This window comes from Gekko japonicus, unplaced genomic scaffold, assembly GCF_001447785.1.
Source record: "Gekko japonicus isolate JY-2015 unplaced genomic scaffold, Gekko_japonicus_V1.1 scaffold19, whole genome shotgun sequence".
Lineage (NCBI taxonomy): Eukaryota > Metazoa > Chordata > Lepidosauria > Squamata > Gekkonidae > Gekko > Gekko japonicus.
In genome coordinates, this window is record NW_015164664.1 from 2,756,381 (window position 1) to 2,773,332 (window position 16,952).

At 44.4% G+C, this 16,952-nt stretch overlaps 1 protein-coding gene across 1 annotated transcript in view; it reads left to right on the plus strand.

Annotated features, from left to right (window-relative positions):
- LOC107108513 (T-box-containing protein TBX6L-like) overlaps window positions 1–16,952 on the plus strand; it is a 35,985-nt gene that overhangs the window by 12,916 nt on the left and 6,117 nt on the right. Inside the window, exons 4-6 of the mRNA XM_015408949.1 lie at window positions 11,669–11,819; window positions 15,661–15,763; window positions 16,215–16,379. Coding sequence (XP_015264435.1) covers window positions 11,669–11,819; window positions 15,661–15,763; window positions 16,215–16,379 — 419 coding nt within the window. The remainder of the gene's footprint in view (window positions 1–11,668; window positions 11,820–15,660; window positions 15,764–16,214; window positions 16,380–16,952) is intronic.

The following is a 16,952-nucleotide window of genomic DNA, read 5'->3' on the forward strand; positions in this document are numbered from 1 at the left end:
ATTACACGGTTGCCAACTCTGGGTTGGGAAATACCTGTAGATTTGAGGGTTAGAGCCTGGGGAGGGCAGGATTTTGGGTGGGGAGGGACCTCAACAGGGTATAATGCCATAGAATCTACTGCCCAAAGCAGCCATTGTCTCTAAAAGAACTGATATGGGTCATCTGGACATCAGTTTTAATAGCTGAAGCCCTGACTGCTACATCACATTGGCTGTCATACAGGGGCCATCTCAGCAGGATATAAGGACACAGAGTCCACCATTTTCTCCAGGGGAACTGATCTCTGCCATCTGGAAAGCAGTTGTAATTCTGAGTGATCTTCAGCCCTCACCTGGAGATTTGCAACCATGGTTTCCCCCAACAGACACTAAGGGGAAGTTTATTTTACCTCAGAACATCAACAGCAAACTGTTTAGAATGTTAGAGGGAAAGGCCAGTAAGGCCGCATATGCAAACGACCTCTGTGTTCCGAGGCAAAGGCGAATCAGGCCACATATGCAAATGACCTCTGTGTTCTGATTGGCTGTGGGGGGGGGGAGGAACAGCAAACTGTTTAGAATGTTGGAGGCAGGATTCAGGCAAAGCAACCAGTGGATAGGGAGACCCTCTGAATGAGAGATCAGAGAGCGAACTGATTTTGGAGCGTGTTGGAATGTTCAGGGGAGTCCATGACCAAAATAGAATTATATATACCGGAGGATACACATTGTGAAAGATAAAACAGAAATGTTATGAGTGTTAGCAGATGTGAGAGACTTGGCTGCTGGGCACAGGGACCATAACAGGGCATTATTTTGAAGAGGGATGCCCAAAAGGAGAGTAAGTTCAGAACTGAGTCCCACTTCCAAAAATTTGAGAGAGCCATTAGACTGCAGTGTTGGACTCAGGAGATCTGGGTTCAGATTTGTCCTTAGCCATGGTCCATTAAGTTCAGCATTCCCTCTTAGCCTAATCCTCTCACAGGACTGTTGGTGGTGGTAAAAGACGCATTGTAAGCTTACTGGAGAAAAGGTGATATGTGACTCCTTGGACAAAGGAAGGTGAGAAATAGAAGCAAATTATTTGGTGGTGGTGGTGGTGAATTGTTATATAGGGGCGGATGCATGGAGTTAAGAGAGGCCAAGGAGAAAGAGGGGCTGAAATGCAACCTCAGGGCCTGGAGAACAAAGATGCTGAGTTGCACAGAATAGAGACTTTTGCCAAATATGGCTTCTCCTGCTATCTCAGCACTGTACCCTGGCAACTGGGGTGGGTGGGTCAGTGGATTTAAAGGAAACTGAATCTTAAAATGGATTCTGAAGTGACAAATTGGGTTTCCAGACGGAAGTTCCTGGAGATTTGGGGGAAGAAACGGAGGAGGGCAGAGCTTGGGGGGGGGGAGCTCAGCAGGTATATGATGCCATGGGGTCCACACACCAAAGCTGTCATTTTCTCCAGGGGAGCTCGTCTCTGTCGTTTGAAGCGCAGTTATACTTTGGGGAGATTGCCAGGCCCCACCTAGAAGCTGGCAACCCTAAATGACAAGTTGGCTTTTTAAAATACAAGTCTGAAGCCTATTCTGATGGGAATCAAGAACATTCCAGAACGCCAGTGCCTATTTAAAGGCCTTGGTCACAATGGCAAAGCAGGGTGCGGTAAGAAGTATGAACAGCAGGTAAGAATCAGCTTTCCCACACAGTCTCAGCTAAAAAACTAAATTGCTATTTTGTCATCTGGGAGAGCTCCAGAACCACTTTTCCATCCCAAGACTCAGTCCTGGGTCATATGGAAGCACTGGCAAAGATCCCCTCTAGGGTAGGGCCCTCCTCCACTGCCCAGTCTGGACATCATATGGAACGAAATCTTATGACTCCAAGCCCCTCCCAATTTTGTTCCCCAAGTCTCCCCTCTCAAAAAATGGACAGGACCACTGAGCGTAGCCTTCCCTCACCACTGAATAGCCACAGGGAGAAAAGGCAAAGAGCTTGGAGAGGATGCTTAACCACTGGCTTTTTTATTCACAAGACAGGCTGTTTTGGCTCTCACCTTTTCCCCCAGAAGGCCGTGGGTGTGCCTGAAACAAATGCAGCCCAACAGCCCCACACAGCAGGACTCTCCAAACAGGAGCAGCCAAGAGGCCTCAAGGTTGTTGGAGTCGGACTGATGCGGTACACAAACACACCCTCCCCTTTTAAACATCCAGACTGATGAAGGGCTTTATGGAATACGAAAAGTCACACACTATTTTCTGTCATGTTGCTGGTCTTAATAAAAAAATCAGTACATGGTTGTTTTTAGAGCTGAGGGACAGTCGGCCCCTGGCGTCAGAGGTCCCTTGACAGAAGGGGAGGGGGGAGTTCTGTAGTTTGCATTTACCTTCACAAGACCCTCCCAGGGGTGTCAAGCGGCTGTTAAATGTTTCCTGTCTTGTCTCAATGAGGCTAACTAGCCAGGAAGGGAGGGCAGCAAACCCTCCTTCCTTTCATTTGCAAGGGCCCCTCAGACACAGGCGTTCCTGGAGACTGGTGGATCTTCTGACAGTCCTCTGCACAACATGATCCCAGGTACTGCCACTAGCTCTGGAGCAATGCTCCCTGTAAGCTGTGGAGTCTTGTGAGCAAAAATTCTACTTGGTGAGCTACTGACATTAAAGTTGTGAGTGAGCGATTTGGCTCTGGAGCCATCTTTCCTGAGCGAAGACAAAAATGTGTGATCTGGAGGCTAAAAACTGTGAGTTAGCTCACACTAACTCAGTTTAGAGGGAACACTGCTCTGGAGATGCCTTCCAGCTTCTTCCTCTAATCTGTTCCTGGTTCCCTGAGCTACTGCCTGCTTGTCAAGATCCCAAAAGGCTGCCTCAGGCAGTGTGGCATGTCTGTATTGCCTCAGAGGGCCGCTTGAGCTGGGCAAGGCCAACAGTGCCTGGCAGGGGCAGATAAAAGGTTTGCTCGATATCTGACAGAATGACAGGCAACTCCTCTTTATTATTTAAGTATTTTTGGACTGCTGCTCCAGAAAAACAATGTTCAAAGTTAACATCAGACCATGCCCCCACCCCTGAATTCAATAGAGCTGAAAATGCTAAACCCCAGTTCAGTTGGGGTGCGATTAATATAAAATCTTTGTATTGAACCAGGATTTAAGGTTTTGTAAAGCACTTATAACTGTGATTATTTTAACAAAACCAGTGACTCTCTACCAATTACAGGCATTATTGCTTAGCATAACTAATTAATGTTCTCTGTATTTTTCCCAATTAGATCTGCATTTTACATCACTACTTTTCACCCTGTACCTCTTGCATTCCATGGTCCCTGTTGTTTATTTTCAGGCCTCCCATATAACATGGTTGCATAGTGAGGCCCCACTCAAAACATCTGAAGATGTGGGCTCTTGCTCACATACACTTATGGCTGGAATAAAATGTAGTTACTCTTGTTTATTTTTTTGTTGCAACACAGCTACCTCCTAGGGTTGCCAACCTGGGTTGGGAAATTCCTGGAGATTTAGGGGTGGAGTCTGGTGAGGGCATGGTTTGGGGAAGGGAAGGACCTCAGCAGGGTATAATGCCTTTTGCTCCAAGGCAGCCTTTTACTCCGGAACAGATCTCTGTGGTCTGGGATCAATTGTAATTCCAGGACATTCCAGGCCCCACCTGGAGAATGGCAACCTTAGCTACTCCTCTGGACTTATTCCCTGTGATTCTGGTCTCTTTTTGCTCCCAAGGCATAAAGCATTTCCAGTTTGGGAGACAAGAGGAGGGGTGAGTTAACCCCCCCCCCCACAGCCCTGATCCAGAGTGTCTCCCAGCTGGTTTTCATGCCAAATTATTCATCTGGAATTTTAAACATGGGATTCCAGCATCATATGTAGGTTGGCCCTTAAATGCCAAGACTGAAATTCATGTCCAGTAGCACCTTAGAGACTAACATCATTTTTGAGGGTATACCAGCAATCTGTCAAAATGGGCTTTGACTCATGAAAACTTAAACCCTGGAAAATTTTGTTTGTCTCTAAGATGCTACTGGACTAGAAATTTGTTCTGCTATTGCAAACTAACACTGCTGCCCACCTGATCCTGAGATTGGTAACAGAACCAGTGTGATGCAGTAGTTAGTGTTGGACTAGGACAAGGAAGACCTGTTCAAATCCTCACTCAGCCATGAGGCTCATTGAGTGATCCTGGGTGAACCTACTCCACAGGGTTGTTGTCAGCTACAATGAGCATATTCCCCGTGTCCTGCTCCCTGAGAAGAAGAAGAATAGGACATGAATGGAATGGCAAACAGGCTGCCAAGGGCGGCTGCAGGTTTTCCTTCCTTTAAATTTGTCCACAAAGAAACAGCTGGTACAACTGTGCGCATGATTCCATCTGATGCCCCTTTGATAATTTTGCTCTCTGGTGGGTCACCCAGAGGAAATCACTCCAGCTCCCATAGGTACAAAAAAGTTGGAGATGAGGCAAAAACTCCATAAAGGGAGGAGGGTAGTGGTACCCTGCTTCCTTGCACAGCTGACAGTTGTCTGTTGTCCTGTGGACCCTAATATAATATTTGACCATGGGCATTTATGTGGAGCAATGGAAGCTATTTTGCCAGTTGTCTTTAGAAAACACCACTTTCCAAATCATGGCAGTGTCTCTAAACAGAGAGAAAATTTCTCACTGAGAAGATACACGTTGCATTGCAGAGAATAGAATCACAGAATCATAGAGTTGGAAGGGACCTCCAGGATCATGTAGTCCAACCCCCTGCACAACGGAGGAAACCCATAAATACCAACCCACACACACAGTGACCCCCTGCTTCATGCCCAGAAGATGGCAAAAAAACAAAATCCAAAAAAACCCTCCAGGATCCCTGGCCAAACCGGCCTGGAGAAAAATTGCTTCATGCAGAAAAGATGGCACCTCTGTTAACAAAACCCAAAAGTGAAAGGCAGCGGGGGGGGGGGCAGTCTTTTTGTCTCCCAGCCACTGTGTTGCCTTTGAGGTCCCCCTTCATCCAGCAACAGTGTTGGCCTTTTATTTGGTTAAAAGTGCATTAGCAGTAAATCAAGGTACATTTATTTCCCCTCTGGGGTTTCCTGTATGTCAAAGCCATGTTAATTCTTTTTGAGTCCCCGTCCCCCCCAACCACTGATGGCTGCAGATCCTTCCTCTCTTTGTCCCTTTTGGACATCAAAAGACTGCAGGGTGGGGGGAGCAGACCTGGCTGGGGAGAAGCTCCTCCCTGCTTGTTAGCCTTCATAAACCAGAAACTTACCTTGGGTCTAAGCTGAGTTGTGTTGCGACCTGTCCCAAAGCTCCAGATGTCTCTGGGAAACCAGCAAGGCTCCTTCTGCCCCTGTATGAGGCATGGGATGGTTGCGCCTTCCTTGAGCTGAGAGTTGTGGTGGACCTCTAATTCTGGGGAAATGCAAGCTGTACCTGGTAGGTAGCTTTTCTTTTTCTTAACTTCAGGATGATGCAAAGAGAGGCTGCGTCTCCCTTTCTGTAGGATGGGCAGTTGATTTACAGACAGCTCAATCCCAGTGGGGAATTCTGGGCAAGAACCTCACTGTAATGTATGGGAGTCCAGGTGGACTGACTGTGGGTTCAAATTGATGCTCTGCCAGTTACAGTTTCGCAAAAGGTTGCTTCGAGGATGAAATAGGGAAGAGAGATCCATGTGCACTGCCCCAACCTCCTTAAAGGAAGGGAGGATAAAGATGTACTAAATAGATGGAGCCCTGTAAGGACATTCCTCTCTCAGTGGGGGAGCTCGCACAGGGGAGCTTCTTGCTAGAGTGGGATGCTGCTGGGCTTGAAGAGGCAAAAGGCAGCACAGGCTTCATCCGTGCCTCATAGACTAGAGCACAGAGCTGCATTCAAGCAACCCATCTAACCCAGGGGTTTTATTGGCTTCCCTTCTCTAGTCTAGGTATACTCCTATGCACTTCAGTGAGCATCTCCAGTGAGAGGGCTTTGTTCAGCCGCTTGCCCCCCAGCTCCCCCCCCCTCCAGCATGCGCTGCATTTGAGGTTCCCTTTTGGGTGCAAGTCACTAGATCTCATTTTATTCTTCACCAGAGAGCAGAGGCACTTGCTCTCCTCGCTTCCCAACTTGTCGAGGAGCTGAATTGACCTTCCCTTTAACAGTGATTTAGCTGGAATATTTACTGCTGGGTGTACACCCAACAAGCACTAGCAAAATGTGAGCAGTGTGATTTTAGAAGTGCTTCCCAAAGCGACCCAGTAATCCATTCACTGCAGACACCCAGGCAGCAAGAAGAATCTGCAAGTATGGTGACACAGACCAGAATGGCCAATGATCTTGGCTGGGGGCAGGTTGATGGTCAAAACCTGGGGCTTGGGTCTTTGGAGCCAGTTTGGTATAGTGGTTAAGTGCGTCGACTCTAATCTTGGATAACCGGGTTTGATTCCCTACCCCTCCACTTGCACCTGCTGGATGACCTTGGGCAAGCCATAGTTCTGATAAGAGCTGTTCTTGAAAAAGAGCAGTTTCTGTCAGAGCTCTCTCAGCCCCACTTACCTCACATGGTGTCTGTTGTGGGAAGGGGAAAGGAAAGGAGATTGTAAGACGCTCTGAGACTCCTTTGGGTAGTGAAGGGCGGGGTATAAATCCAATCTCTTCTTCTTCTTCTTCTGCAAGTGCCCAGCTAATGCTATTGAGCAGGGAATGGGGCAGGAGGGCAATGTGTGGATGTCCCTGTCTGGGTGCAGGTTGCATAGTATTAACCAGAAGATTCTTTACTAGGTCAGCAGGCAGGTGATGGTCTTGCATGCCAAAGGGCCAAGCTATAGTCCAGCAGTCAACTTGTTCAGTTGCGAGAAAAACAAGGTGGTGGGGGGAGGTGGCCTGGGGAAAGCGGCTTCCTAAGGGTTGTGTCCTGTCTGCTGCTTTGCCCCCCTCACGTTTCAGAATTGCTCATATATGAGGATGCAGGCAAGTGAGAGCCTTTTTTCTAAAACAACTAGCAGATTTGTGTTTTGATATATTTTATTAAATTTAATATCAAAGTAAATTGAATATATGGAAAGAGCCTTTGAATGCCGTCCTTTTTTTAAAAAAAGAATCTGTTTATTTATTTAAGAAGGCAGTGGAGGTACAGAAAAGAAAAAGGAAAGGAAAAAGAAGGGGTTATTCAACATAATTGCATTTGTCGTGGACAATGATGGCAGGGGAACCTTTACCTTTACCTTTAAATTGAATATATGGAAAGAGCCTTTGAATGCCGTCCTTTTTTTAAAAAAAGAATCTGTTTATTTATTTAAGAAGGCAGTGGAGGTACAGAAAAGAAAAAGGAAAGGAAAAAGAAGGGGTTATTCAACATAATTGCATTTGTCGTGGACAATGATGTAATACAAAATGTATAAGACAGAAAACATTTCCCCTTGCCCTTTGTTGCAATTTTTGAGGTATTACCTATAATATGCAACAGTCCTAGCTTCTATTGAAATGCAAAGGTATTAAACATTTTAAGTTTCAAACTTCATAGTTAATCCGTTTTGACTACATAATTAGCTTCATTATTACTATGTATTCAATATTACATAGTTTCACCACATATTCATTAGAACCTTTCAAAGATAAAAATATATCAAGGTGTGAAGGAAGGTCTATTATATATCTCATATCAAGAACCTATTTGTATTCGAGATGTTACATTTAAAACAGATTTTAATTCTACTATTTCATTACCGTATGTTTGTATATAATATTTTAGACTGCTTCTCATTCTAAGTTTGTTTCCTGTTTGCATAGTACACAACTCAAATGTCTGAATGCTGTCCTTCTGTCCTGTGCTCTGGTAACCCATTCGTTGAAGACCCTCCCGGCTTCTTTGCTCACAGTTATGGAAGCCCAGTGTAGGATGATTCTTCCTTCTTTGGTTATGCAGGGAACCAAAAGCCGCCCTCCCCCCCGCCGCCCCATTTGATTCGCAAGGGTCCCAAACAGGGAGGTAATTTGTGAGGAGTGACACAATGTGACTATAGTGTCTCACACAGACTCATGTCATATTATGAACTTTCAAACTCTGGATTGTCCTCTCGGTGGCAGGCTGCTCCCCTTCTGCATTCCACTTTTCGTCATTTCTCCATGAGTCCCCTTTAAATTGGTTGTCCAACAAGGCCTTGTGCTCCTCCACTGTGCAAGGCTGCAACCTTTTTATTTTTTTTAAAGACCAGAATAGCAGTATTGCTTCTTTCCCCCTATACATGCAGAAAGGCTGTATCCTCCCAGCAAGCCTCATCTTCTCCCACCCCCCCCCAGCACAATGTGTCCAGACCAGTTTCATATATGTTATTATCCAGAAAGGCCAGTGGCTCACCTAGCCCCCCCTTCTGGCAACTTATGAAGAATGCTGGGCTAGAAAGATGTGAGGGTGATCCTGCCCAGAAAGATACCCCTGAGGTTCTTATGCAAGAACAAAACTCAGGATCATGCAATCCAGAGTAGTAGGGCACTAACAGTTTTGCGGTCCAGATTTGGCACTGTAAATCCACAAAAGCAGACCAAACAGGGAGCAGAACCATGAAAGAAAGAAAGAAAGAAAGAAAGAAAGAAAGAAAGAAAGAAAGAAAGAAAGAAAGAAAGAAAGAAAGAAAGAAAGAAAGAAAGAAAGGCTGATGTTAGCCTATCATTGGAATATTCCAGACCACCCCCAGCCCCATGATCAAAGTGAAAATCTGACACGCCCTCCATTTAAGGCCCATGTGGCTGCATAATAAGCTCACCTTTGTTTTGTTGTCTGAACAGGCCTCCTAATTTTCCTCCCTAAATGCATCGATACTGGGCATTGAGTCTATGCTAGGGTTGCCAGCCTCCAGGTGGGGCCTGGAGATCTCCCGATTTTACAACTGATCTCCAGCTGGCAGAGATCAGCTCTCCTGGAGAAAATGGCTGCTTTGATGGGTGGACTCTATGGCATTGTACCCCTGCTGCGGCCTCTCCCCTCTCCTGGATCCACCCCCAAAGTCTCCAGGTATTTTCCAACCCAGACCTGGCAACCCTAGTCTGTGACTTTCCATAGCCAGGGATTGGGAGGGCTGGGGCAGTTGGGGGGGGTCTTATGAGTGGTCTCTGAAGGGCCAAAGATACTAGACACTTCCATGCTAGGAGTGGGGCAATTATCTTTAACATGCATCAGGAAAGTTTAACTCTTCTTTTCCAAATGAATTTGGCCCAGAACGAGAGGAGTTCACTGATTTCAGGCAGCTGGGATGCCACCCAGAAATGATCTCATATGTTCTCTTTTCAACCTCCATGAAATTCTGTAGAGCTGTGACAATTGCTTCCCTGCCGATGCAGTTAGCCCAATATGAGCCAGGGTGGTTTAGTGGTTAGATCATCAGACTACAATGTGGGAGACCCAAGTTCAAATCCCTCCTCTGGCATGAAAGCTCACTGCGGAGGCTAACTTAGGTCAGCCACATACTCTCAGCCTAACCTACCATGCACAGTTGTTGTTGTGATGATAAAACCAAAGAGAGGAAAACAATCTAAGGCGCTTTGGGTCCCCATTGGAAAGAAATGTTGCGGTCACACATGCGAGATAACGTGCGGGGGAAGCGAGGCTATTTACCCCGGAGGAAACTGACCCGCAGTTGTGTGATCACACAATCCTTTGAAACTGCAGGCATAACCCGCCACTGTGTGATCAGACACAATCGTGGGTGAGTCGGGTTTTTTTTGTTGCCATTTTTTTTTGATTCGCTTAAAGGGAGGATCAATGAATCGCATCTCCACACTGAGGGCTTCCTACGGCAGTATGCGATGATGCGCATACTGAGAAGGGGGGGGGAAACAATGGCATGGAGTTGGGATGGCTTGATCAGACCATCCTGACGCCATGAGAGTGCGCTGGAGCGATCACACAGGGGAAAGTCTGTCTGTGGCCCATAGCAATCCATTTGCTACTGGACTTTCCCCAGTGTCTTTTTATTCCGCTTCTGCAGTGGAGCAAAACGGGTTGCCGACGGGTGCGGGACACTGGGCAGATGTTAGCGTCTGATCGCGCCCTTTAAATCCGCCCGGCATTCGTTCCTATGGCGCGGCTAATTGTGCATGTGATGGGATATAAATGAAGTAAATAAAAATGTTAGAAGAACATTTTCTGAACCACATTGGCTCCTGTCCCAAGACAGTAACCACCTAAAAACTAAGAAGTCAAGAAGTGCTTTAAGATTTGGGTCTAACTGCTTTCCAGATCATCCAGATGGGTAGACAAGTGTTCCCTCTAAGCTGAGTTAGTGTGAGCTAGCGCAAAGCCTTTTAGCCTCCAGCTCACACATTTTTGCCTTGGCTCAGTAAGGATGGCTCCAGAGCAAACTAATTTATGCAGTAGCCAAATCACTCGCTCACAAGTAGAATTTCTGCTTGCAAAACTCCACAGCTTAGAGGGAGCATTGCCATATTTATCTGTAGCAGCAAAATAAAACATCTGTCCAGTGGCACCTTACAGACTGGAATGTGATTTGTTAGTCTTTGACTTGTCACCGGGCTGCAGTTCTAGTTTGCTTTAAAAATATGTTTAAATTTAGTTATTCATATGAATAGACAGGAAGTAAAGTTCTGTGTTGCATTAACAAAAGGTTGATATGTACTTGGCTAATTAGTACACTTTCCCCCTTTTCTTCCATTTTTCTTCCATTCATACTTGGCTGGTTAGTATACTTCCCCCTTTTCTTCCATTTTTCTTCCATTGTAAAGGCCCACGTTCTTTTAAATTTTTGCACCCACTTTTAACATGGTGACCTTCACCACAATGTCACCCCAGCCTGTGACTGCTCTTTGCTTTCAAGTCCCTGCTAGAGGATATGAAGCCAAGTCTAGTAAGGAGATGTTAATAGTGTAGCCTTATCTAGCAAACGGGGTGTCACTTCTGACATAGTTCAATCACGCTGACTCAAAGCAGATCTTGAAGTGCGAAGCCGCAGAACAGCCTTTGCCTCCTGAGTCTGTGGAAACAGACTTCTCAGTATACATAGAATCAGTGGGCTGTTCTCACAGGAGATTTTCGGGGTGGGTGCTGGTGGAGGGAATGGCTTTTGCTATTAATTATTCACAAGAGAAGCTTGTGAATTGTCTTTTGGTATTATTAACATTAATAAGATAAGGGGAGCAAACCCCCTCCCCCAAAACAGCAAAACCTTATTGTTAAAGTTATGGTCACAAAGGACCCCAAAGCGTTTGCTTGTTGTGAAGCAGGACGGTTGTTGCTCTGCTGCCCTAAAACCCTGATCCAATCTTTCTCACTGTCCCTGCGTCTCTTTTAATTTCAGTTCACACCCCAGAGTGTAAACAATAGGGGCTTCTCCTGATTGCTTCTATGAACAGCATCTGAAACATAAGGCAAAATACCAGGTGCAGGAACCTGCAGACCTCTGGATTGTGGCCAGGAATGATCTAAAGGAGGCTGAATGCCTGTCCCTCCAGGGCTCTAAAACCTGTTAAGGAGAGCTGAGCTCAACAAGAACCAAATCTCAGAGTGGTTGAGGTGTGACCTACAAAAAGAGTTTGTTCTGCTTTAAAGATTCCCACAACTGTGCTGGAGGAAGGGGAGGGGACATGTGGGGGGCTTGCTTCTGCCTTTGCTTGGTCCCATATCCTTTCCAGACCACTTAGTGAGATTTGCAGGAATAGATTCTCAGTGCCTGATAGTATCTTTCGTTTTCTTCCATCAGAAACAAAAGCGGCCCCTCACCTGGGGGTTCCTTCTTCAGCCGTGGACACCTCCCCTCATCACAGCTCTGTTGTGGTCACTCTTGAGGATCGGGACCTCTGGAACAAGTTTCACCAAGTGGGAACTGAGATGATTATCACAAAGTCTGGACGGTGAGCCGACTCTTGACAGGGACAGAAAGCTATAAAACCACCCAAAGATGACGATGCTGGTGTCTTTCCATCATAACCCAAGTTATCCTTGGTGTGGGAGTAACATTATCCTCTAGTCATTCCTTAATATGAATAACCTTTGATTATATACACTTGATTATGAATTCTGAATTTCAGGCTCTACTTAATGTCATGTTCAAATCGTATTTTATTTATATGCATAAAGGCACAAAGGCAATGCCTAATCAAATGCCAGAAAAAAATGTAACATATTTTAAAATTATAATTAAAATCCAAACATAAGGCCCTGTCAGTGAGAAAGCACATTTAAAACAATAAACAACAGTCCAGTACAACACAAAAAACCTCAAAGAGAGGGAAAACTAAATCATCCCTAAAAAGTACTGATTAAGGATATTCCGTTCCTTCACAGACTGTAAATATTGTAAAAGTAAAATTTTACACTGTAAAAAAATGGGGGAAATCCTCAGGAATGTGCACATAAGCAATTTCACTTTAAGATGACCCAAAAGAGTATGAAATTAAAGGGAACTAAAAATGGATCACAGCTCTGTTGTGGTCACTCTTGAGGATCGGGACCTCTGGAACAAGTTTCACCAAGTGGGAACTGAGATGATTATCACAAAGTCTGGACGGTGAGCCGACTCTTGACAGGGACAGAAAGCTATAAAACCACCCAAAGATGACGATGCTGGTGTCTTTCCATCATAACCCAAGTTATCCTTGTTGTGGGAGTAACATTATCCTCTAGTCACCTTTGATTATATACACTTGATTATTAATTCTGAATTTCAGGCTCTACTTAATGTCATTTTCAAATCGTATTTTATTTATATGCACAAAGGCAATGCCTAATCAAATGCCAGAAAAAATGTAACATATTTTAAAAGTATAATTAAAATCCAAACATAAGGCCCTGTCAGTGAGAAAGCACATTTAAAACAATAAACAACAGTCCAGTACAACACAACAAACCTCAAAGAGAGGGAAAATGAAATCATCCCTAAAAAGTACTGATTAAGGATATTCCTCTGGTTCCTTCACAGACTGTAAATATTGTAAAAGTAAAATTTTACACTGTAAAAAAATGGGGGAAATCCTCAGGAATGTGCACATAAGCAATTTCACTTTAAGATGACCCAAAAGAGTATGAAATTAAAGGGAACTAAAAATGGGAGGTAACCGTGTTGGTCCAAAGCAACATCCCAAAACAAAAGCCTTTTGTTAGAACCAATCAAAACAACTCAACACAGTGTGCAAGCTTTTGAGTTTTGCAGAACTCTTAATCAGGCTGGGTGTTTAAAAAAAGGGGGGGGATAGAAAAAAGATCCCTCAGCTGGCTAAGATATGAATGTGTCCTTTTCAGTCTCGGTAGAATGCAATGCTGGCTTTGGTGGAAACAGGATAGATCAGGATGGATCCTTGGCATACTGGGAATGAGATGCAAAAATTGGACGCCCTTGAATTCAAACTGTAACAATCAGTAGTCAATCAAATGTGCCTCTGATGCCAAATGGAACATACAGGCTGAGGGGAAAGGTAGTAGTCCTTATATAAATAGGATGCTGACAGAGAGGCCTTTTATTTTTTAATAATTTAAGCCTGAGAGATCTTTCCTCTTCCGCTTTTTAAACATCCAGTCTGATGAAGAGTTCTGGAGAAATCAAAAGCTTGCACACTATGTTGTGTTATTTTGGTCGGTCTTAATAAAAGGTATTCCATGGCTCCTGGTTTTGAATTAACTTAAAAGGAGCTGCGGTGGCTCAAGTGGTTAAGACACTGAACTGCAGGCTGTGGAAGGTCAGTAGTTCAGCAGTTCGAGACCCGGGTGCCGTATGATGGAGTGAGCTCCCATCTCTAGTTCCAGCTCCTGCCAACCTACCAGTTCGAAAGCAAGAAATTGCAAGTAGATAAATAGGTACCACTTCGGTGGGAAGGTAACAGCGTTCCGTGCGCCTTGGTGTTTAGTCATGCCAGCCACATGACCACGGAAACGTCTTCCGACAGCGCTGGCTCTTCGGCTTTGAAACGGAGATGAACACTGCAACCCTAGAGTTGGTTTCGACTGGCTTTTGAGCAAGGGAACCTTTACCTTTACCTAAAAGGGAATCCCCAGTGTAGTACTTTTTTCTCTGCTAAAACTGAAATTTAAAAAATTAACAGAATTTTAATTTTCCTATGATAAGTGGTTCTGAAGTCTAAAAGCAGTCTGAGCAGCAGACTAGCATTTTTAATTCACTTGCAGTACCCAAATTTTATTAATTTAATTTTTAATTCACTTGCAGTACCCAAATTTTAACTCACTTGCAGTACCCAAGTGAAGGGTATGTAGAGAAATTGTGGGTCTCTACCCTCACGCAGCCCTGACATGGATAGCCCAGGCTAGCCCAATCTCATCAGATCTTGGAAGCTAAGCAGGGCCACCCCTGGCAAGTATTTGGATGGGAGACCTCCAAGGAATACCGGGGTTATGATGAGGAGGCAGGCAATGGCAAGTCACCGCTGAACGTCTCTTGCCTTGAAACCCCCCTGAGGGATCGCCATATGTCAGCTGTGACTTGATGGGACTTTCTACCACCACCACTCTTGTGTTATTGAGACTAGACTGCTTCCTCTTTACAGTTTTGGAAGGGAAGGTTGCTATGGTTCTTAGACTGCACTGCAAGTAGGAGGGACCCTTCCCCCTCCTTCAGGGTCTTATTAGGCATTTTTTAAAACAATCATGAGGACTAGAATCTTGTTTTAAACAAAATGAAAGCCATATTCTATGACCCTGTAACCTGTGTGCAAAAGCCAGTCTAAAAGTAAGGTGGGTAACAAGAAAGGTCTTGGCTGGTATGTCTGTTACAGAAAGTTCCAGAAAACAGTAAAACCATACCAATATGACACTGTAGACTAATGAAGACTATTTTTTATAAAAAACACTAAGGTATATTCTTTTCTTTTCCAATTTCAACCCACTAATATACAATGTACTACCAAATAATTCAAATAGTAGGGCTTATATATAAAATTTAATCCCCCCCTTCAGGGTCTTATTAGGCATTTTTAAAAACAATCATGAGGACTAGAACCTTGTTTTAAACAACACGAAAGCCGTATTCTATGACCCTGTAACCTGTGTGCAAAAGCCATCTACTTTGCTTTAAATACAGTTATATCAGTCTAAAGGTAAGGTGGGTAACAAGAAAGGTCTTGGCTGGTATGTCTATTACAGAAAGTTCCAGAAAACAGTAAAACCATACCAATATGACACTGTAGACTAATGAAGACTATTTTTTATAAAAAACACTAAGGTATATTCTTTTCTTTTCCAATTTCAACCCACTAATATACAATGTACTACCAAATAATTCAAATAGTACGGCTTATATAGAAAATTTAAACATAAGTTAAAGAAACACAACTGTGTAGTTATTCAAAGTCCAAAATATCCCAATGGGGAAGATCACCATCCTGAATCTATACTGCAGAATGCTGGAATTCTGTAAAAGATATATATATACAGATTGATTTTCCTTTATCCTATATCCTATGATTTGATGTAACATTGTGATAAGAGCAATTCTTTGATAGTACATTGTATATTAGTGGGTTGAAATGTGAAAAGAAAACACCATATAGTGTTTTTTATAAAAATGGCCTTTATTGGTCTACAGCGTCATATTGGTATGGTTTTACATTTTTCTGGTTGTATCTTATTGAACTGTGACCCCTTCTGTGATTGATAATGTTACAGAAGGTTCCCCATCAGGATCCAGAGTCCCTTTTAAAAGCATAATACTGTTGTTTCTATCAATGTCTTTGTTCCCTTCTGCAGACGAATGTTTCCACAATGCAAGATCAGAGTCTCTGGTTTGATCCCTTATGCCAAATATCTAATGCTTGTAGACTTTGTGCCAGTAGACAACTTCAGGTACAAGGTAAATACTTTTTCCCAGTTGGGTGAATATCATCCCATAAATATTTCCCAGATCAGTGCTACCAAAGATCCAATTCTTCTGCATTTAAAGTGGACAGACACAGCTTTCTTACACTACAGAAGGTTTAATGTTAATGTGTAAGAGACAGAGCTATCTCTTGGGTAAGGATTAATTGGGTTGTCCGTCCCTGACCCTGCACTTCTGTATCAACAATGACAGAATGACCCAGCTGCATATGATACAAGGATGTTAAAGCTAAAACTCATAAAGGGATGCAGTGGGTAACCTCTTTTGCTGGTGGCCATTTTGGCCTTGCAACCATGTAATTTATTTATTTCTCAGGCTGGAAATAAATGCTGGCCTAGAATTATCTTAGCAAGCCATTCATTCTGCACCCCTGCCCTTTATTGGCTACATGTCTCGCAACACATCTTGGTCCTTCCCCCCCCAGTGGAACAAGGACCAATGGGAAGTGGCTGGCAAAGCAGAGCCTCAGCTCCCCCGTCGGACGTACGTGCACCCTGACTCTCCTGCCCTGGGCAGCCACTGGATGAAGGAACCCATCTCCTTTCAGAAGCTCAAACTGACCAACAACACCTTGGACCAGCAGGGCCACGTAAGCTGAGATCTGGAATGAGGTCTTAGGTTAAACGGTGGGGGGACAGGGCCTGGGCAGAAAAGCCAACAGCCCTCCTCCCTACTTCCATAGAGGAAAGGGGGGGGCACAAGACTCATGGAAATAGACAGGAGAGGGTGGCTACCTTTCCACTCCATGGCCTAACGTGACACCCCAAATCCTGCACCTAAGGCCACCCTTTGTGTCCAGCGGCAGTTAAGATTTCCTCACAACCGCAGCATCTGTGGGCTGTGCCATGCTAAGTGGGGGGTGTTCTTGGCTGAGAGTTCTCTTATACAAGCCTTCCCATCCCACCCCTTTGTTCAGAACCTCTCCAGAAAATGCCCCTGGAAAGACCTTCTGACTCTCTCATTCCTTGATTAATGGCTTTTGCTTTCTCTACATTGCATATATTGGATCCTCAGCACTCCTCCTGGCTCTGTTTTTTTGGGGTGTGTGTGTTTATTTGTTTTTGCACACAAACCAGTCTTCTTCTCCAGCCCTCCTTTAAGCAAAGCTCTGCCCAAACCCCTGTAACCCACTTGCCCTTTTTGGGCTCAGGGTTCTTTTGTA